Source organism: Cebus imitator, unplaced genomic scaffold (assembly GCF_001604975.1).
Source record: "Cebus imitator isolate Cc_AM_T3 unplaced genomic scaffold, Cebus_imitator-1.0 Scaffold89, whole genome shotgun sequence".
Taxonomy (NCBI): domain Eukaryota; kingdom Metazoa; phylum Chordata; class Mammalia; order Primates; family Cebidae; genus Cebus; species Cebus imitator.
In genome coordinates this window covers 3,152,642-3,174,603 of record NW_016107404.1, presented here as the reverse complement: position 1 = coordinate 3,174,603, position 21,962 = coordinate 3,152,642, and the positions used below count along the sequence as shown (strand labels likewise).

Sequence of the window (21,962 nt, the reverse complement as noted above, 5' to 3'; positions counted from 1 at the left end):
CCATGTTGACCAGGATGGTCTTGATCTCTTGACCTTGTGATCCACCCGCCTCGGCCTCCCAAAGTGCTGGGATTACAGGCTTGAGCCACCGCGCCCGGCCTACAAAGTAATTTAAAAAAAAATCATAGGAGTGCAATGGCATTCAACAGCATTCTCCAGTGAAATGTGTGAGCCATGTTAAAAGTCTGGGCCTAGTTACTGATGTCTACTTACATTCCTTTGGTTCTTACTGTCCACTGCAGTTAGAAACCGGAAAAATATTTAGTAAGGGATAAAAAGCACAACATATAGATTACTCATATATATTACCTATTTTGTCTCTCCCAAAACATGTAGCAAGCAAGCACCACATTCTTTTAGATTAAGACACCTACTTATTTATGATTTATTCTATCACAACCACCAAACTCAACACTTCACATACATATAAAATTTCGCTTAGTTTCTTCCATGTAAGCTCCCTAACAGCTGGGATTTATTGTCTGCTTTGTTCACTAACAAATGCCCAACATGCGTGCTCAATAAATTTATCATTATTAATAAATCCTCACAAGAGAATGAGCTAATCTTTAGTATTACTCATATGTGGGAAATGAGGCTCAGCGAGATGAATAAGTTGGCCTATTCCATAGTGTCAAAGCTAGAACCTGAACTCTGGTATTCTGACTCTACAGTATAAGTGAAGCCCTATGCTTCCATACAGATATGTGCCAACGGAATGTCTAACTTCCGTTGGACTATTAAGGTGTGAACTGTAATGCTTCTGTTATTGCAACTAGCAGTGCCAGTTTTAAATTTCCTATTCTCAGACGACCCATGTGCTACAGGAAAACATACAACTCAATGTCTTCATGTACTCACTCTAGCTAAAGTGTCACTTTTCTAACAAGTGCAATGTCATTTTGTCACAGACATTAAAAGTCTTCGTAAAATATAAGTGCAAAACTCTTGACAGTTAAGTCCTTTTCGTTTTTAAAGAAAAAGTTGTGTTGCTTATACTTTGTGCAACTAAGTAACTTAAGGTCTGCAAGTTAGAAATCAAAGGGAAAAAAAGTGTCCAAAAAAGAAATATGCTTGTGACTCTTACAAACAACAAAAAACCTGCCAGTGATCTTCATACAGAAACACTTAGCTGTACGAAGTGCTCAATAAAAATGCTTTTTAGAAGAAATGAAAAGTGAGACAAAGCCTTTGAGTACTGAGAGGACTCCCATAGTATGACAACATGAAGGAAAACAGTATAAACAGCATCACTAAAAGCTGCGACACCAGAAACACAGCCTTTCCAGCAAACTAAGGAAACGAGAAATTTCCTGCCATTTCCAATTTATACCTAAGGTGGGTTCCCGATCCTCCATCCTATCCCACCAGAAAAAGCTGGCACGGAGAAAATATCGAAAAGGCCAGTTTAACTTAGAGCTGCAGCTGCTTCTAATTTAGAGGGTCTCCGGGTCGGCCTGGAAGCCTAATGCGCCATAGCTCCTGGAAAGCAGCGGGGTAATCAGAAGCCTTACCGCCACTCCAGCCCTAGATTCAAACTCTGGAGGCGGGGCCAGGATGACTATTAGTTAGCCACACCTCCCCACGGTTCGTCAGCCCGCTGAAATTCAAAAACTATCGTTGCAGTTGGATTTAGGGCAAGGGGAGGCTGGGAAGTCGCCCCAAAAGAAAGTGAATGAGAGGCAAAAGTTGGTAACACTAGATCCCTGGGCAGATGCTAACTGAACGCCGACCCGACTGCAGCGCGGGAACGGAAAGAGGAAACAGAAGATTTGAAAAGATTCCCCCGCCCCCATGACTGGGCGACCGGTGCCCACGCGGCCACCCCCCTGAGACTCGATCTTTACCAACGCGAGCAACGCAGCAGCTTCTCCAGGCGGTGGAGCGCGGCTCGACTGTGGGCCCACGCCCCGCCACGGGCCGGATCCATGGCGGGCGCAGAGCAAGGCTCGTTCCCGGAGCGGACCGTCGGCTGCCGGTTCCTCCACTTCCAGTTCTCCGGCATCGCCGCGCCTTCGCGTGAAAGGCTCCTCGGGGAGCCGGAGGCAAGGAGGTCTCGGGAAACCACAGGGAAGCTGCAGGCCAGCGACTCAACCCCGGCCGAGCTCTTCCCGCCTCTCTGACGGCGGGCCGGCAGGGGGGCGGAGCCGCAAGAGCCACCCGCTGGCTGAGTGGGCGGGGTCTAGGGGTGGGGCTGGTTGCTGAAACTTGCCAAAGTCCCGGCGCGCGGGACCCAGGGGCGGAGCCGCGAGATCCGTGGGACCGAGGGGGCGGGGCCGGACGGCTGAAACTTGCCAAAGTCCTGGTGCGCGGGGCCTAGAGGCGGAGCCGCGAGAACTCGCCGCGGGACGGAGGGGGCGGGGCCTAGGTGCCTGGGGGCGGGACAGGACGGCTGAAACTGCAGTCCGGACGCTTAGGGCCCAGGGGCGGGGCCTAGAGCGCGCGCCGCCGGACCGAAGGGGCGGGGCCGCAGTCGGGAGCCAGAAGTTGGCTGGAGAGCGGGGGGGCCCTGAAGCCGCTCTGGGCCGCCTGAAACGATGAAGTCCAGGTGGAAAGCCAGTCGCCGTTTCCTGGGGGCTACGACTCCAAGGACTCATCCGAACTTAACCGTTGGAGTAACCACAAACGCAGAAACTTTTAGTTGAGTGTTATCTATAAAAAGCACTCTTTTCATTACTGTGGAACTTGGAAAAGCTTTGCCCGGGATACTGAAGGTACCACTCTCTTTATTCCTAGGAGAGCAACCTTTTCCTCCCTCTCACCCCAGCTGCGGCGTATATAGTAGCTGAGTAAAAATAAGGAAAGTTTGTATCTTATTCTAACTAGTTTAAAATAGCCCAAAGGCATGTCTGAAAAGATCTGGTTTACTTTTAAAATATGACTTGTATAAAATTGGGAAAAAAATGTTTTTTTGTAGAGTGTGCCCACCTTCTTCCTACAGATCTTTCACTGATCACCGTATTTTGCAGGTAAGACCTGCAGAGCAACCCGTCACGCCTCCCTGCCTTCCCCAGAGTTAATTTCCAAGTCCTTGCATTTTTCCCCCTAACTTGTCTCGAATGCACCCATTTCTCTCCGTTTCTGCTTCACAACATCCCCGGTTGCCTCATGCTCACCTGGTTTCCTGCCGTAGCTTTCTAGCTGGTATCCAAGTGTCTACCCAGGTCCCAGCCAGTCCCGAGACCACGGTGTAGCCGCCTAAAACATTTCCAAACACAAAACTCATGTTAGCACGTCCCTTTCTTAAAACTCTTTAACGTTTTCCGCTGCTCTTTGACTAGCCTCTTGTCAAAACCTCCTCTGGCCCTCATGTTCCCAACCCCACAGGGCGTTCCCTCAGGTCATTAAAAGCCCCTGCACCTTGCTGCCTCGTAGCTTTTGCGCAGATTCCCTTTGGAACCTGAAATTGTACTCTTCCCCATTCCTCATCCTTCAGATTGCAGCTCAAGTATCACTCCTTAAAGGCTTTCCTAGTTCCAAGACTAGATTCCCTCAGGTGCATCATATCACCTGTGTGTGTAGTAGATACATACACATACAATTATGTGCGAGTCCCCTTCTAGTTCTAAATCTCCAAAAGTCCAGAGACTGGCTGCATGTGACTCGTTTTGCAATATAGCTTTATGTGGCACGTGCAGTGCTTATCTCCAGGTAGGTGCTCAGTGTTTGTTGAATATTTGAACTACCTACAAGCCAGACCCGGCTTTAAGGGCTTTCCTATATTAATTCCTGCCTTAGGCCTTATAGGGACCCTATGAAATGGGCATTAGTATCTCTTGTGTCACCCCCAAATTCATACGTTAAAAGCCCTAACCGAAACGTGATGGTATTTGGAATGGATCTTTAGGGAGTAATTAGATTTAGATGGGGTTATGAGGGCAGAGCTTCCATGATGGGATCAGTGTCCTTGTAAGAAGAGAGAGTTCTCTGTCTCTACCACGTGAGGACACAGCAAGAACACAAGAGGGCCCTCCCCCAAACCCAGTCATGCTGGCACCCTAATCTCAGACTGCTAACCTCCAGAAATACGACAAATTTCTGTTGTTTAAGCCACCTAGATTATAGTATTTTGTTGTAGCAACTAAGACAGTGCTCTTTGAAAGAGGAAGCAGGTGTGGCTCTCAGATCTTAATTTACTTGCCCAAGAGGCTCAGCACAAGCCTGTAGTCCCAGCTACTCCGGAGGCTGAGGCAGGAGGATCACTTCAGCCCCAGAGTTCAAGCCAGCCTGGGTAACATAGCAAGACCCCCAACTTTAGAGAAAAGTAAGATTTGTAAAAAGAAAAGCATACTCGCCCAGGATGGAGGCACAGATAACAACAGCAGCAGAATATTAACCCAGATCTTTTTGATTATTAATGGTCCGAGTAAATTATGTTTTTGGTCTTTTGTGGGGGGGGGCTGGTTTGAGACAAGGTCTCACTGTTGCCCAGGCTGGACTACAGTGGTACGATCTCAGCTCACTGCAGCTGCGAACTCCTGGGGTCAAGTGACCCTCCCACCTTAACCTCCAAAGTAGCTGGGAGCTGTACAGGCACACACCACCATGCCTGGCTAATTTTTTAAATTATTTTTAGAGGCAGGGTCTCTGTATGTTGGCCAGGCTGCTCTAGAACTGGCTTAAAACAATCCTTCCACCCCAGCCTCCCAAAATGCTGGGATTGTATTGTGCCTTGTAGCGCCACTAAATTATGAAAACTCAAGTAGTTTAAATGACTTGGCCAAAAATCACACACTTGGTTAGAATGAGTACAACCAAATAAGGCTTTATTAGGTGTTTTAACTAAAACTATGATAGCACACAAACCAATTTTTTTTTTATCTCAGAGGCACCTAAGAAGTTAGTCCTTACTAGTCCTGTTAAGCCATTGCTTATTCTTTATTGAGCCTGGGAGAAGTCAAATTGTAGAAAACTTAAAACGGGTCAAGCATGGTGGCTCATGCTAGTAACCCCAGCACTTTGGGAGGCCAAGGCAGGTGGATCACATGAGGTCAGGACTTCAAGGCCAGCCTAGCCAACGTGGTGAAACCTAGCCTCTACTAAAAATACAAAAATTATCGGGGTGTGGTGGCGTGCGCCTGTAATCCCAGTTACTGGGTAAGTAGGCTGAGGCAGGAAAATAGCTTGAACCCAGGAGGTGGAGGTTGCAGTGAGCTGAGATGACATCACTGCACTCCAGCCTGGGCAACAGAATGAGACTGTCAGAAAGAAAGAAAGAGAGAGGGGGGAGGGAGGGAGGGAAGGAAGGGAGGAAAGCTTAAAATGCTAAAACCTGGAGAGATACTGTGGTGTTAATGGAGTAAATTGAGGATTTCAGGAGACAGATTGTTCCACTTCTAATCCCACCTTCCCTAAATAATTGTGTGATTTAAACGAAGCCTTAAGCTCTCTGAGTGTTAGTTTCCTTGTCTGCAAAATGGGGATAATATTTATCAGATAGATTTAGAGGACTATTAAATAAGATTAAATGTAAAATCACAGACACCATAAGTACTCAATAAATGATAACTGTTGAGGATGATTATGTACAATCAGTACCGTCAATGCTTTCTTTACTAAAGAATAACACTTAACATTTTTATCAATTATATTTTTTGACTAAGGGCACAATTTTTTTTGGGGGGCGGGGCAGGGAGATGAGTCTTGCTCTGTCACCCAGGCTGGATTGCAGTGGCACAATCTCATCTCAGTATAACCTCTGCCTCCCAGGTTCAAGTGATTCTCGTGCCTCATCTTTGATTATATTGAATCAAACCCTCATTCCGAGTAGCTGGGACTACAGGCATGCGCCACCACACTTGGGCACAATTTAACTGTGATCAGAGTAAATGAAAATTTCACATTTTGGTAAAACGCTTTGGGACCAAACAATTATAACTGGCCTATTCATACCATGCTATTAAATGAGTTATGAGGCAGATGAAATGAGTTCTTTCTACCGTTTCCTTTTTTCCTTTCTTCTGCCATTGTCTGCTTCCCTTTCCCCAAGGGTCATGACATTCGGGGCAGCTCTTTGGGAGTGGCCATAATTAAACTCATAAAGAGAATAAGCAAGATTACTCTCCCATGTGCAACTTCCCATTCCATCTTCCTTCCAGCCTTGCTTTGCTACAGCTTAGCTTGCAGGTGCTTTGCTTTTAGTGGAGATGAGATGTTTGTTTTGAACAACTCTTCCTCTTAACCCTGGATCCTGAGTTTCAAGAGAAAATTCCTTCTCCCATGGGGTACACCAACAATGTATAAAATGCTGGAATTCTTGTCTCAGAGAAAAAGTTCTGCAGGGGAATCCAGCCATCAGTAGGGTCTCAGTAAAGCCGTGCTTTAGAACATTAACAACATCATTTTCTCTCTTTAAAAAGGGCTAAATGTGCGGGTGCGGTGGCCTACACCTGTAATCCCAGTACTTTGGGAGGCCCAGGCAGACGAATTGCGAGGTCAGGAATTAAGACTAGCCTGACAAACATGGTGAAACCTCGTCTCTACTAAAAATACGAAAATTAGCTGGCCATGATGGCATGTGCCCCTAATCCCAGCTACCCAGGAGGCTGAGGGAGGAGAATCCCTTCAACCCAGGAGGCAGAGGTTACAGTGAGGTGAGATTACGCCAATGCACTCCCTCCTGGGGTGACAGAGCGAGACTCCATCTCAAAAAAAAAAAAAAAAAAAAAAAGGGAGGGGCAAAGCGGTATCATTTCTTTTTCATTTTTTTCCTGCAGGGACTTCCTGTGTACATAGTTGTTTAGTCTTGTTGCTCCATTTCACTCCTATTCTCTTCCTAGTAAGCAGTATTCCCAAGATGATCCTTCCCTTCCCCAGTGTAACACTCTAATTCTGGGGGGGATTCTGAGGCATACGGATAAGCTTCCTTTAGCCTTATTTACCCATCCTCCTCTCTCCATGCCCACTTACCCCTCATCCCTCCGACTGTCAGTTACCCTCTGTAGTGTTACTATGCTATGAAGGCATCTCCAGCCTTGATCTATTTTCTGATCTTCAGGCTTATGTAATGATTTGTTGAAAAACAGTCAAAATGCTGTTTTTTCTTCTGTTGCATTATGAAGTGTTTTATGTGTTTTGTTATGAAGAATATTATGAAGAGGTAAATCTTCCTCATATTCACTTGGATAAACATGTAAGAAGCAGATGGGATATGCATAATACCTAGACTCTACTCCCAAGGAGTGTAAAGATATCGCACAAATTCTTACCTTTACATTAATTCTTCTCTGACTTTTAATTACAGTATTGTGCACTGGAATTGGCCACTTCAACTTCCTGAGAGCATTCTTTTTGTCAGATATAAATTTTTTTTGCAAGGCACACTTTGTGAAATGTAGTTCCACCCAAAAAAAATGCAGTTTGAAACATTTGATAAGGAGCAGTTGAATATGGTAATTGCTGAATTGGAGTAGACCGTCCCAGCATCTGGGACTGTGGTATATGCTCTGCACATTTGACTGAGCTTGCCTTTGTGTGATGCTATTAAGGCAAAGTCATATGCTTTGTGCTGTTTTTTTTCTGAAATTCAGTGTGGCATAATGAGTAAGTGTACTGTGACCTGGAGTCAAGCAAAACAATTATAAACCTAGCCTTGCTATTTCCTACAATTTCGTCCATTGTGTAACCCATCTTGGAACTTAGTTTAGTCTTTCATAAATTTAGGATTAACATATGTCAGTCTCACACTCAAAGGGTTGTGGTGAGAAAGGAATTACAGTTTATGAAACTGTCATAAACCGGAAGTGCAACACAACCAATGAACATCCCTTTGCAATGGGCTGCCCTAAACTTCAATACATATATTAAAGCTTAAAACACACTAAGTGTGCAACATATTTTTCCATTTTTAGGACCAGCCTGTTGAGTTGCATTAAGCCAGCTACACTTGCCTATAAATTCTCTTATGAAAGAGTACATATTCAAGAAACCACTTATTCTATGGCTGCTGGAACAGAGATACTTGCAGTAGCAATACTATGCAAATATAATGCAATAACCTTGAAAGGAAGCCTAAATCCTATTTACTGGTTATAATCTCCTTTAGTATCATCTCAGATAAAGTATCCACCAGATTCCTGAAACCATCTTTGGCATAATATTAGGAGGTGGCAATGAAAATGTTTGTAATTTTGTTTCATTAACTTGAAGATCTTTTATTTACATCGTTGAGCTGCTTCTTTAAGAGCAAAAAAAGCCTAAGCAATTAAAAACAGTAATTTTGTGCTATGTATTGGAGACAGCTTATATTGAATCAAACCACTCATGAATATCCTCATGATTAATGTGTACCTTGGTCAGGTCAATTGTGTGTATATGTATTGATCCAGTTATTGGCTGCAGTATACTGTACTGAACCATTTTAGCATGCCACAGTCTCTTTGACTAGTACATATAGACTCAGTCCCTATGTTATGTACACTTTGGCATTTAGTTTAGAATTACCCAAGTCTCTAGAAGAATCTAGGTGTTTTAAGACTGTTTTCGAAAGAATGTTAACTCCATTCTCGTGGGTACTTGCCAAATTTCTGTCACAGGCTTAAAAGTTACTAGTCTAAGGACAAGTTACATTACTATGACCCCAACAGTAGTTGCTTTAAAGGTTTTGTTATCTTCTGTACTTCCTGATCATTTATCAAATTCAGTCTGACATAGATATTTCACTGGTCATTGTTTTTGTTCAATAGACTTCAGAGTTCAGCCCATTCCACTGCCTTTTATTGCTTGCCATTTTTAAGGAGACACCTCAGTAGAAATCCCCTTTTTCTGTACAGTGTAATTACTGAAGCACATAAAGTGGTTATAACAGGAATTTATCACTTTCAGGTGGAAATACTCCCAGCCAAATAAAAGATAGAGTAGGAAGGCCAGAAGCAATTTATAACAGGCTCACTGACATTTTGTGTTGAGAAGCTCTACCACTGAATAAGCATCAAGTCATAAATCTCTGTAAACGTGATTAAAGCAAGCAAGTTATACTTTGAGGGGATACTATAATAAAAGGATGCTGTGATGCAAAGCAGGAAAATTCTGTTGACAAAAATCACCAAAAACAGCTGTCAGTAAAATTTACAAACAGCTTGTTTTAAATTCTGCTGGATTCTAGCAGCTGTTTGTTTGCACATAAAATGTTCATTTAGGAAATGAGCATTGGCCCTAGTTTGGATTCCATTGTGTTTCAAAATTCTGTAATCAGTTTAATCAAAATTCATGCAATAATTTAAATTTCTTTCCAAGCACAAGCGAGAAGTAACCAACATATTTAAATATGCCTCATGTACCATTTGTGCTCAATAAATATGGGAATAAAAAAGAATGACTATATACCATTATCTGTAAAAGCAATGATCAATTACAGCATGCATTTCAGCTTAATTTTTCTTCATCCATATATACTCTTTTAGAAATTATGCCTTGTTCGTATGACTCATTTTACTCATATTGGTAATAATTTTTAACAGCCCTTTAGCAATATATTTAGAACTAAAAGGCTGACTTAAAAATTTAGTTACAATTATAAAGTCACTTTCTATGAGACATAGTCTATTAAATTTTGCTTACGCCTTTAGTTACTTTTCTCACCATCTCCAAATATAGCTTACATATTTTTTCATCTGTAAAGTAGGGATAATTGAAAATATTTCATTGCTATTGTATGGATATAATAAGCTAATACACTTAGCAAAGTGCTTGAAACATAGTAAGTTCCTAATAAATGCTAGCATTTACCACCGTACAAACAACTCTATGTTTAAGGGTAATAAATTGAAAAGTTTTTTTAAGGTAATAACAGTATGGGTGTATATATGTATATGTGTGTGTATTTATGTATATATATACACGTGTATATATATACATATGTATATATATACATGTGTATATATATACATATGTATATATATACATGTGTATATATATACATATGTATATATATATGTGTGTGTGTGTATATGATATGGTTTGGCTGTGTCCCCACCCAAATCTTACCTTGAATTGTGATAATATCCACGTATCAAAGGTGGGGACAGGTGGAGATAATTGAATCATGGGTGTGGTTTCTTCCATATTGTTCTTGTGATAGAGAATAAGTCTCATGAGATCTGAAGGTTTTATAAATAGACGTTCCCCCACACAGGCTCTGTTGCCTTCTGCCATGTAAGAAGTGACCTTGTTGCTCATTCACCTCCTGTCATGATTGTGAGGCCTCCCCAGCCTTGTGGAACTGTGAATCAATTAGACCTCTTTCTATTATAAATTACCTAGTCTTGGGTATGTCTCTATTAACAGCTTGAGAGCAGACTAATACAGTATATGTATATACACACACTATACACACATACCATTTTTAGGTATTAATTTGGGAGATTTGTAAGCTGAGTCGAACCAAAAATACTATCATAAAAATAACTATACTGTTGTGTCTCTTTATTCTTAAACCAGACAAACACCATAGTCACCTTTCCTTTCCCTGATTTTACTCAAATGTTTGAGAAAAATATATTCCTTTGGTTGTATTTTCTAGAAAAGAGTCTGTATAGTCCAGATTCATCATATAATCCCAACAATCACTCTGTAGTATAGTCACCATTACCCCATTTGACAGAAGAGGAAAAAGGACTTCAAGCTATTTAGTGACTTCCCCAAAAACATACAGCTTACAGAGAGCAGGGCAAGGAAATAGATCCAGGTTTGCCTGACTCCAAAGCCCAAGCACATACATACATACATAACCTAGTTTTAATTAACTTCAGCTTCAAAGGATGTTATTTAAATCCCAGTCAGTTGAAATACGAGTTCATACCCATTTTCAGCACAATTATACATTGTCAATTACAGAAAAAGTTTGTTATAGTCTCTCTTCTCAGAGAAAGTAGTGCCTAGTAATTGACAAGACTATGCAAGATACACTATAAATAATACGAGGCATTATAATTAAGTGTTCAATTCTGTGATCCACATAAAGTATCACAAATGGTCATGGGAGAGAATGCTTACAGTTGCTTAATGAAGATAGGAATGTCTTCATTAAGAAGATATTCTTAATGACCATGGATATCATTGTGGGACAGGTAAAAGTGGGAGTTAAGTCTTAGAGAGGTTTGAGTAGCAGAAGGGAGGAGGAAAATTATTTTAGATGGGCAAAATCATAAGAATGCAGACACACAAATGATGGGGGAGTGTTGCTACCAGTTTGACTCGAGCAAAAGTATTGATTGGAGCATATAAAATTACTGGTTCTGTAGGTCAAAGATGGTCAGACAACAGCAATTTCATCTGACTCAACCTAATAACTATTATATAGCAGTGATTATAGTTAGTACATAGCTAAATGCAGTAAGAAACTCGTAGAATTTGAAAAAGGATCAGTGAAAAGTCACTTTCTGAGAGGGAAGCTAGCAGCTATCAATAAATAATGGCTGAGATTTTTATCTGCTCATATATGTCACCCTAAGAGATTTGGAGATACAGTGCTTAGCTATTCAAAGAAAAGCCCCATTGCAATCAAAGCAAATAGAATAAAATTAAAGTACTGAAATATTTTTTTAAAAGCTTGCCTTTCAGGGCAACTTAGCCAGGGAGTAAATATTAAGTCACATTGTTAACAACAACCCACATTTATATAGCTTTGGCATCTACCAGTGGTGTGTCTTGGCTGGCATGTGTGGGTTCACAAGAACTATTTATTAAATTTTTAGGAAGTTTTAGTTTTGAGAGCTGTTTGTTAAATGTTGCCATTATTTAAAATTATAGTATGTGAACTTAGAGTAATTTTTTAAAGGAAAAGTAATAAATATTCAAAATCACTTTCTAAATATTTTACATTACTTACATTATGCTCTTGAAGTTATTTACATGTTTTTTTCTATCCCTGTAGTAGAAATATAGTATATGATGGTGTGCTTTTGCACATCTTATCAACTTCACAAGGTAGCTTGAAATCAGCCATGGTCGGAGTATTTACACCAGGAATATCAGTATAAGGATTAATTAGGGCTTCATATATTCTTTCCTTGATTGTTTATTCTAGACATAGATGAATAAACTGTAATAATACCGATTACATTTACTTTGGTAGCTTGAAGTCAGCCACGGTGAGAGGATTTACAACAGGAATATCGGTGTAAGGCTTAATTAAGGCTGAATATGTTCTTTCATTGATTGTTTATACTAGACAGAGATGGGAAAAAATATAACAATACAGATTATTCTTCGTTGTATGTCGTGTTTGCCAGGGGAAAAGAAATATATCTTGGATTTTGTGGACTCAGAGGAAGGATGGGAGTGGGGTGAGAGATAAAATACTACATTGGGTACAGTGTATACTGGTTGGGTGACGGGTGCACCAAAATCTCAAAAATTACCACCAAAGCATTTAGGTAACCAAAACTACCTGTTTACCAAAAACTATTGAAATAAAATAAAATTCATTTCAATTTTTTTTCTTTTTTTATATTTATTTATTTATTTTTAATTTTAATTTTTTTTTTTTAAAGACGGAGTTTCACCATGCTGGTCAGGCTGGTTTTTAACTCCCGACCTCAGGTGATCTGCCCACTTTGGCCTCCAAAGTGCTTGAATTACAGGCGTGAGCCACCACGCCCGGCCTCATTTCAGAATTTTTAAAAAGTATGTTGTGTCTATAACTGTTGTTTTGTGAATAGGCATAAAAATTGGTTTTATATATATGTATATTTATATTTAAATTTATAAATGCATTTTAATACCTTACTGATAAAATAGTAACATTCCATCTTTGCAATCTGATATGGAATACAGGAAGATACTGGTAAAGGCTTTGATGTGTATGTCTATTATAACCAGGTAATCAGAACACACACGAACCCTGTACTTTAGTGATACACCATACCAACTTCTCAGAAAGGCCAGCTTTAAGCTCTACTGGGTAGCTGAGTAAGTAGCATCCAGTGTTTAAAGACTGGAGAGTACGGGAGAAAGATGAGAAAGCAGCACACACTTCAAAGCCCACTTATAAGCACACGACGTTATGAATATAAAAAGGATACAAACAAAAAAGGTAATTCAGCATTTTCAGAAAGAGCGTTTGGGAATATTGAACGCATAAGGAGACTGTGCTTGGGTCCAACCACTCTTTCCAGCTTCTCAAAGCGTTCCCTGGCATTGCAAATGTTGATCAGGGTGGCAGCAAAAGGGATTGACAGATCTGACGTGACGACCATCACCTACGTGTTTGAGGTGAATATGTCTATGAAAGCTGCGAAGTGGGAATTCCTACCTTGCATGCTCTGGAAAGAAGCTGTCAATTTACTGCAGCTCAGCTTGAACTGCTTGATGATGTTGCTGATCTCAAACCGGTGGTCGTTGTTCTGCTCTTTGCACCGGTAGTGGGAAATAACCAAGAACGTAGCTCTTTAGAACAGCAGAACTTCATCGGCCTCGATGATTTGGGCAAAATTCCTGAGGTTCATCGCCAGCTGCTGAACTTTGGGAATCAGCTGGTAAACGATGCTAGACCAGGCTTTGTAGAACGTCTCATCCCAGATGTGTGTTCGAAAACAAGCACCCTCCAACAGTAGAGACAGATGCCTCAGGCCCTCTCGTTCTTTAAAAATCAAGTCATGCTGATGCTCCTGAACCAGATCCATTTTGTGCACTAAGCAGAAGATTTTGGCGTCAGGAGAGTTCTGGAGGATGGCCTCCAGACACGACTGGTAATAATGCATGTCCTTTTCCAGTTCGCAGCTCTCCATGTCAAACACATAAATCAAAACCTCTATGTTACGGAAGATGTTGTCTTGCTGGCTGGTGAAGTAATTTTCTAGGAAGGTATGCTGACCGCCACAGTCCCACAGGTTCAGCCCCAGGTTCCCCAGGAATCGGACGTGGGAGTGCTCCACGTCAATGGTGGCCCCCAGGCGCTGGGTGTCCTGAGCAATATAATTGGCGAAGATAATCGACCTCATGCTGGTCTTCCCCGACCCACTCTTCCCAATCAGTGGCACCTTTTTCTTCGAGGCTGTATTTGGCATCATCCGCCAGGACTGCTGTGGATTGGGCCTGAGGGTGCGGCCTACACGCAGCGCCCAGGAGTCTTGCTCTGTCACCCAGGCTGGAGTGCAGTGACACCATCCTCAGCTCCTTGCAACCTTCGCCTCCCAGGTTCAAGTGCCTCAGCCTCCCAAGTAACTGGGATTACAGCTGCCCGCCACCACGCCCAGCTAATTTTTGTATTTTAGTAGAGACAGAGTTTCACCATGTTGGCCAGGCTGGTCTTGAACTCCTGCCCTCAAGTGATCTGCCCACCTCAGCCTCCCCAAGTGCTGGGATTACAGGCGGGAGCCACCACACACGGCCTAAAATTGGAGATCTATTCTTTCAGTATTCAACTGGGAAACAAGTCACATCATTGATGAACTACTTCTGTCTGACTCTAATAGAAGTATCAACCAACATATATGTTACAACTACAATCAGAATGCTCATTGTACAACATTCACCAGCATATCAGTGTATCTACCCATTATGTCGGTCTACCCTGCTTATCACCGTATGGAAATCTCAGGCTGTATTTCACATTAGTTGCAAACACAGTGCTGTTGGCACAACCTGGCATCCAGACTTTCCCTCCTCCCAGGATCTGTCACTGAGCTCCATAACGATGTTTACTGCCTAGACTCAGAAGCTTGACATGCTGGCTGGGCCCTGTGGCTCATGCCTATAATCCCAGCACTTTGGGAGGCTGAGGCGGGTGGATCACCTGAGATCAAGAGTTCGAGACCAGCCTGGCCAACATGATGAAACCCTGTCTTTACTAAAAATACAAAATTAGCCGAAGGTGGTAGTGCGTTCCTGTAATCCTAGCTACTCTGGAGGATGAGGCAGAAGAATCATTTGGACCCGGGAGGTGGAGGTTGCAGTGAGCCGAGATCACGTTATTGCACTCCAGCATGCGCAAAAAGTGAAACTCCTTCTCAAAAAAAAAAAAAAACTCAAAGCTTGGCACGCTCTGAGGTCATGAGCTCCAAGTTCTAGCTGCTGCCTTTACAAGGTGCTTGTAAGGGTTATTGTCGAGTTTAGAATGAGGAAACTGGGACCAGCATAAGAAAATTAAATGCCAATTTATTTAGCTCCCTGGCGAGGTTCCATGGTCCCGGGGAAAGGGGCCAGGGAAGTCGCGCTTGACTTCCCAGGGCGTGGGGTTTTGTAGGGAGTGGAGGCGATTGATTGGTTATTGGGGAAACAAAGTGAAGGCAATTTCATTGGTTATAGAGAGACAGGATGCGGACAGGGTGGGCTGCTATTGGTAGGCGGGCGGGACTACCGGTATGTGGGTCAGCCTGGGACGTATGGGGCAGACTGCTATTGGGCAAGTTTTGGCGGGGTCTTCCAGCTGCGGGCTGGGTGCTGAGTGCATAGTTTGGTGCCAAGTGTATACTTAGGTGTGGTATGCAGAGGTGGGTGTGGGGAAGCCATGTGGCGAGGCCAGATGCTGAGTAATGAGCCCAGAATGATGACGTAGATATTCAGGCGTGGAGAGGGATGGGTGTGTCCATTTAGCTCCCGGTGAGGCAACCTTTACATTCCGACCTTTTTGATGATATAGGACGCTGCTTCTTTCTGGCTACTTCCTGCTGAACAGGGGCGGAGTGGGGAGGTCAGTTGGCCGGTGCCTCGGTTGGGAGTTGGACATAGGGGTGAAGTAGCATCTGGTTTATGGCCACCCTGGAAATTTCCCTTATATGAGCTTGTAAAAACCTGAGGAAAAAAGAGGCTAGCATTAGCAAGAGACAAAAAATGATAATGGGGATGATAATGGGAGCTAGCCAGGTAAGTAGTATGGGGGATTGCCACCAGTTAAGAGGCGAGACTGATGCATTTTGCTTTTTGCGGAGGTCTTGGAGGCGATAGAGAGTGTTGACGTTTTCTTCCACAGGGCCTCTTTCATTGATGTAGCAGCACTGCTCCTGGGCCAGCGACATGATTTGTCACTGGAGGGAGGCCAGGGAGGCAGCTGATGCCTCAATAGCCACACGGAACTTGTCCTCTAATTGAGTGGCCGAAGTGACTCTGTAGCCTAGGGCGCCACTTCCTAGCCCGGCTGCCGCTAGAGAGGATGCCAGAGAGAGACCAATGACTATTGAGAGGAAGACTGCTCGTTTGTTTTGGTAATTAGGGGAAGGTGGAAGGAGGAATAGGTGTTTGGCCCATCCATATACTTCCAACTGTGGGACTAAGGTGACAGGCACACAAGGGAAAGGGAAGGAGGCTCTGAAGGGTTAGGGGGCGATGGGATAGGGCCACAGGTGAGGCGGAGGTGAGTGGCGCCTAGGGGTTCAGATGTTTAGTGATTTTGGGGGGCCGGTTTGAGGTGTGACACATAGTACCACGGAATGTGACCTAGGAGTTTGGTTGCTGTGGGGGTGGTTAGGATAATAATGTGGGATCCCGACCACCTGGGTTGCAAGTATCCTGGTTTGAGTTCTCGGAGGAGAATGCTGTTGCCCAGTTGGGGAGGTGCTGCTGGGTGGGAGTCCTCTGGTCCTGGAACAACAGGGAGGGAGCAGTCCGCGTGCTCCCTTAACAGGTGGCGGAGGAGGGAGAGGAAGGGAAGGTAGGAAGCCAGTGGAGAGGGGTTTACAGGGAGGTTGTGAGAAACCAGGAAAGGCTGGCTGTACAGCAATTTGAATGGGCTAAGGCCCATTGGCCCCCATGGGGTGGCCCAGACCCAGGCCAGAGCAGGAGGTCAGAATGTGGGCCAAGAGAGTTTTATCTCGATGGTTAAGTTTGGCCAAATGGTCTTTAAGGATGCCGTGAGCCTGTTCAACTTTACCCGACGACTGAGGGTGGTAGGGGATGTGCAGTTTCCAGGAAATGTTGAGAGACTTGGCGACCAACTGGACCACCTGGGCTATAAATGCTGGATGATTGTCTGACTAGATGGTTGCACGCAAGCCGAAACGAGGGATGATTTCTTGAGTAAAGAGGGAGGCCATCGTGTCTGCCATCTCCCGGGAGGTGGGGAAGGCTTCAATCCAACCTGAAAAGGTATCTACAAAAGTTAGGAGGTAGTGGAGCTTTGAGTGGGCATATGAGTGAAGTCAATTTGCCAGTCTTGGGCCGGTAGGTTGCCACGCATTTGGTGAGTAGGAAACCGTGGCCTTAAGTCTCCCTGAGGCGAGACCTTAGAGCAAGTAACGCATGCCTTGTGTACCTGCTCAATTGTTTGTTGCAGACCTGGCGAGAAAAAGAGGGGCTGTACAAAGCGGTGTAACGCCTTAGGCCCTATATGTAAGGATTGGTGGATTTCGGCAATAATTTTAGGGGCCTGTTCCTGGGGAAGGGCGATTCTGTTATTTAGGAAGATCCAGCCCTGATTAGATTCTGTTCCCCCCTTTAGTATAAGGGCCTGTTTTTCTGATGGTGAGTACACAGGCTGTGTGGCCGTGGTAAGGAAGAGAACAGGGGTAGGGGTTAACTTGGCGTTAAAAAAGATTTTGCTGCTGTATCTGCCCGTGCATTGCCCCAGAGACGGCATCATACTGGATCCGGTGTCCTCGGCAGTGTATGACTGCAACTTCCATGGGCAATGATAAGGCCTGTAAAAGGTTGGAGATCTGTGTAGCATTGATTATGGGGGTCGGGGCGAGGAGTTAAGACAGGGCATGGCGTCGGTTAGGAGTGGCAGTAGGAGGTGGGCAGAAGATGGGCTTGAGTGTGGGGTGCTAGTGAGTTGGAGAGTGGCCCCCACAGTCTGGAAAATGTCTCGTCCTAAAAGGGGAACTGGGCATGAGGGTATGATTAAAAAGGAGTGGGAAAAGGGGTGTCCCTCGAGGACACGGGCTAAAGGGGGGATTTGATTAGGACAGGAAGGCTTACCATTAATTCCCATGACTGAAACCTGGGAAGGTACGCTAGGTCCTGAGTAGGAAGGCTACTCAGGATAGTAGCCTCCATGTCCACTTAAGAAGGAAATGGACTTACCTACTACCTGCAGCGTTACCATGGGCTCGGCTAGGGTGATGGGGGTCCTCGAGTCCGGGCCTTGTCAATCGTCCAGTAAGCCAAGAAGTTCCAGTGACGGGACTACCTCCTGCGGACTGGCCTGCCCTCCGCACAGAGGTGTGGGAGGTGAACCTGTAGTCCGGGATGGGCAATCACCGTGCCAACGTCCAAGCTGCTTGCAGTCCGGGCAGGGCTTGGTAGGTGGTTGGGGACATGGACACTGACGTGTCCAGTGTCCTTTCCGACCACATTTGAAACAGCACCCAGGCGGAACGCCTCTGGAGTTTTTGGCCAGTTTCGATGGACCACCTCCACGAGGCGCCTGGTGGGCTGCCGGCCTCAGGGCTGCCACAAGAGCTTGGGTTTGGAGGCTTACCTTTTGCTATAGACGGGCCTGGCAGGTGGCCTCAGCCTTTTCCTCTTGGCCATTAAAAACTTTAAATGCTCTGTTTACCAGGTCTCATATGGGAGTTTGGGGGCTCTGCACAGCTTTTTTAAGTTTCTTTATAATGTTAGCTACTGACTGAGAGATGAAATGGGTGGCTAGAACTGTAGCTCCTGCTAAAGAGGTGGGATCCAGCCGGGTATGGTGGATCATAGCATTAGTTAGTTGATCGAGAAAGGCGGTGGGGTTTTCAGTAGGGCCCTGAGTTATCTCCCTCAGCTTATCATAATTAACTACTTTTTGAGCCTAGCTTTGCATGCCCGCCAGGAGGCATTGTAGCATTTGGTCTCTGCAGTGGTGGCCATCTTGACCAGTTTGACAGTTCCAATTAGGGTCGGCCTCGGGGACAGCTGCTGACCCACAGGCATTTGTTTGTGAGATGTACCTGATCAGCATGTGCCGGGGCCTCCATAAGGATGCGGTTATGCTTATCTAAAGTAAGGGTGGAGGACAGAATTACATAGGTGTTATGCTAGGTGAGGTCGTAAGCCTGGGTGAGGTAGCAGAATTATTTTGTGTAAGCTGTAGGATTGGTGGAGAATAACCCTAGGCGTTTCTCGATGGCTGACAGATTAGAGAGGGAGAAGGGAACATGCACTCAAACAACGCCTCCCACTCTGGCGACCTCGTGAAGAGGGCAAAGGAGGGAGATTTTGTTAGGAGCACAGTGAGAGCAAGTGTGAGCACTAACAGGAGAGGCTAGGTTGGGACCAGGAAGAGGAGGAGCTGGAGGGGGTTGAGGATCCGCATAGGGTGGAGGATTAGTGGGTCAAGCGGGTGGAGAGGTCTTCGGAGGGTCAGGGTCGGAATAGGAGGAAGATGGTGGAGGGGCCAAGGGCAAAAGGAATTAGTGGGTCGGGCGGGTGGGAAGATACCAGAAATCCTGAACGTAGAGGACCTCCGACCATTTACCATTTCTTTAACAGAAATTGTCCAAATTGGTTAGAATGCCAAGATTGAAAGTTCCCTCTGGCGGCCACTTGGACCTGTTGTCCAGAGGATACTGGGGCCAGGCCACAGTGGAGAGGAAAAGCAGCCTTTTCTTTTTATGGAGAGGCCCAGCTTGGGTAAATTTTGGACTAGACACCCCAATGGCAACTTGCAGTCTAGGCAGGACTCCTGATTACCCATAGTTCACTCTCTGTTGTGGGGTAGTTAGGGGTGAGGAAGGGCTATAAAAAGGTATTATATCCAACATGGGTAGGAATACTCCTGTCCTGGAGGGAGTGGCTGAGAGAACCTGCAGGATACAATGATTATAATAAGAAAGAAAATAGAAAGAGACAGTGCTAGGGCTATTTGCCACATGGCAGAATTAGAGAAAATGAAAAAGAGACAGGGCCAGGGCTATTTGCCAAGTGGCAGAGTTAGAGGAATTGAGGCCTCAGTAGTAGAAGAAGAGAAGGAAAGAAAACAGAGTTACTTTTAGGGGCATAAATTCAGTAAAGGTTCCCTGCAGCTAGTGGTCTGTTACCCACTGTAGAATATTTCTTACTTCAAGGGAAGCAGTCCTAACCCACTGTATATCAGCTAACAAGAGTCTAACAAAACTGGTGAATTTACAATAAAGACAGAACCACATATAGGATTGACGGACAAAGGATGGGTGCCCCCCAGATGGGAGACCAGTTTGATGCCTTCCCGGCCACGTCCCTGAAGGGATGTTTCAGGGCGTCTTGGCTAAGGTGTACCCATATAACCCCCGGGCCTGGTCACCTCAGAACTTTCAGTCCTGAGGTGAATCACTGTTATGCCTTATGACGTCCCTGTGGAACCGTGGGTTGAGGCCCACACAAAGCCCATAGCCATTAGGCCATGGGACTACACATAAACTCACTCACTCACTCACTCACTCACTCGGGATTAGGAAGAGAAACTGAAAGTACAGTTACTTAATTAACGGGAGTTTATATGCCAAAGGGCTGATTTGAGATAGACGTTTTAGTAGCATAAGCCAGGGATTTGGTCTTGCTGTTAAGCAGGGTCCGGGTTTACAAATGGGGCTTCTGATTACCCAAATCTTGGCCGCTGCTACGGAGATGATCGGAAGGTGTCCTGAACTGTACTAACGAACGCCAGAGAGGGTTCAGGAAGATGGGGACGTCTCCCTCAGATTCCTGACCCCCAGAAAACCCCTTATGGGGAGAAGACAAGAGTGTAGGGACGTCTCCTCTACGCTCAGGTCCTCAGGATGAGGCCGGGGCCTGGCCAACGGTGAGACAGGAAGGAGTCCCTGAGGCGGCCGCGATTAGGAGCAGGGAGTCCATGAGGCAAGCGGTGGGACAGGCTGTGGGCAACAGAAGTCTTACCTTGTGGCGGAGCAGTTCCCTGGTCCAGCTTCAGGTGGAGGAGTCAGCTTCCCCCAGGAGGGGTCTTACAACTCCTCCCGGTTTCTGGCACCAAATGTAAGGGTTATTGCTGAGTTTAGAATGAGGAAACTGAAACCAGCATAAGAAAATTAAATGCCAATTTATTTAGCTCCCTGGCGAGGTTCCATGGTCCCGGGGAAAGGGGCCAGGGAAGTCGCGCTTGACTTCCCAGGGCGTGGGGTTTTATAGGGAGTGGAGGCGATTGATTGGTTATTGGGGAAACAAAGTGAAGGCAATTTTATTGATTATAGGGACGGACGGGGTGGGTTGCTATTGGTAGGCGGGACTACCAGTAGGTGGGCTGGCCAGGGACGTATGGGGCAGACTGCTATTGGGCAAGTTTTGGCGGGGTCTTCCAGCTTCGGGCTGGGTGCTGAGTGCATAGTTTGGTGCTGAGTGTATACTTGGGTGTGGTATGCAGAGGTGGGTGTGGGGAAGCCATGTGGAGAGGCCAGATGCTGAGTAATGAGCCCGGAATGATGACGTAGTTATCAGTCGCGGAGAGGGATGGGTGTATCCATTTAGCGAGACAACCGGCCTTACAGTACTCCATTCCCACACAGCTCTACTAAAATAGGGAGTGTGGCTTTTCCCAATTTTTGTGTCTATGCCAATAATGTAGTGCTGCCAGTGCCTTCATTATTTCTCAGAAGTGTGCAAAACTGGCTCTGTGGTTTTATTGTGCTTTTTCCATTCATATCACAAATCCATGAGGGGCTGCTTTGGAGGAATACTTTCTACCCCACTTTTCCTTTTTTATGTGTTGCACCAACTCACACGTTATGTATTCAACTTTTGTGATGTATTATCTACATTTTTTTTTTTTTTTTTTTTTTTTTTTTTTGGAGACAGAGTCTCACTTTGTCTCCAGGCGCCAGGCTGGAGTGCATTGGCAGAATCTTGGCTTACTGCAACCTCTGCCTCCTGGGTTCAAGCAATCCTCCTGCCTCAGCCTCCCGAGTATCTGGGACTACAGGTGCGTGCCACCACGCCCAGGTAATTTTTGTATTTTTGGTAGGGATGGGGTTTCACCATGTTGGCCAGGATGGTCTCGATCTCTTGACCTCATGATCCGCCCACCTCAGCCTCCCAAAGTGCTGGGATTACAGGCGTGAACCACCGTGCCTGGCCTATCTACATTTCTTTATAGAATACTTGCTTCAAGAAAG

General features: G+C 44.9%; 1 protein-coding gene, 1 long non-coding RNA gene and 1 pseudogene across 3 annotated transcripts in view; 1 reads left to right on the top strand and 2 right to left on the bottom strand.

Moving 5' to 3' along the window:
* BARD1 (BRCA1 associated RING domain 1) overlaps window positions 1-2,139 on the bottom strand; it is an 82,412-nt gene extending 80,273 nt beyond the window's left edge. For both annotated transcript variants that reach the window (XM_017534982.2, XM_017534984.2), the window contains exon 1: window positions 1,848-2,139. In XM_017534982.2, the coding sequence (XP_017390471.1) occupies window positions 1,848-2,005 (158 nt within the window). In that variant the 5' untranslated portion in view covers window positions 2,006-2,139. The remainder of the gene's footprint in view (window positions 1-1,847) is intronic.
* Window positions 2,140-2,492: 353 nt separating this feature from the next.
* LOC108308925 overlaps window positions 2,493-21,962 on the top strand; it is a 162,234-nt gene continuing 142,764 nt past the window's right edge. Inside the window, exon 1 of the long non-coding RNA XR_001827110.2 lies at window positions 2,493-2,714. This is a non-coding gene — a long non-coding RNA (uncharacterized LOC108308925). The remainder of the gene's footprint in view (window positions 2,715-21,962) is intronic.
* Window positions 12,922-14,009, bottom strand: LOC108308922 (annotated as a pseudogene).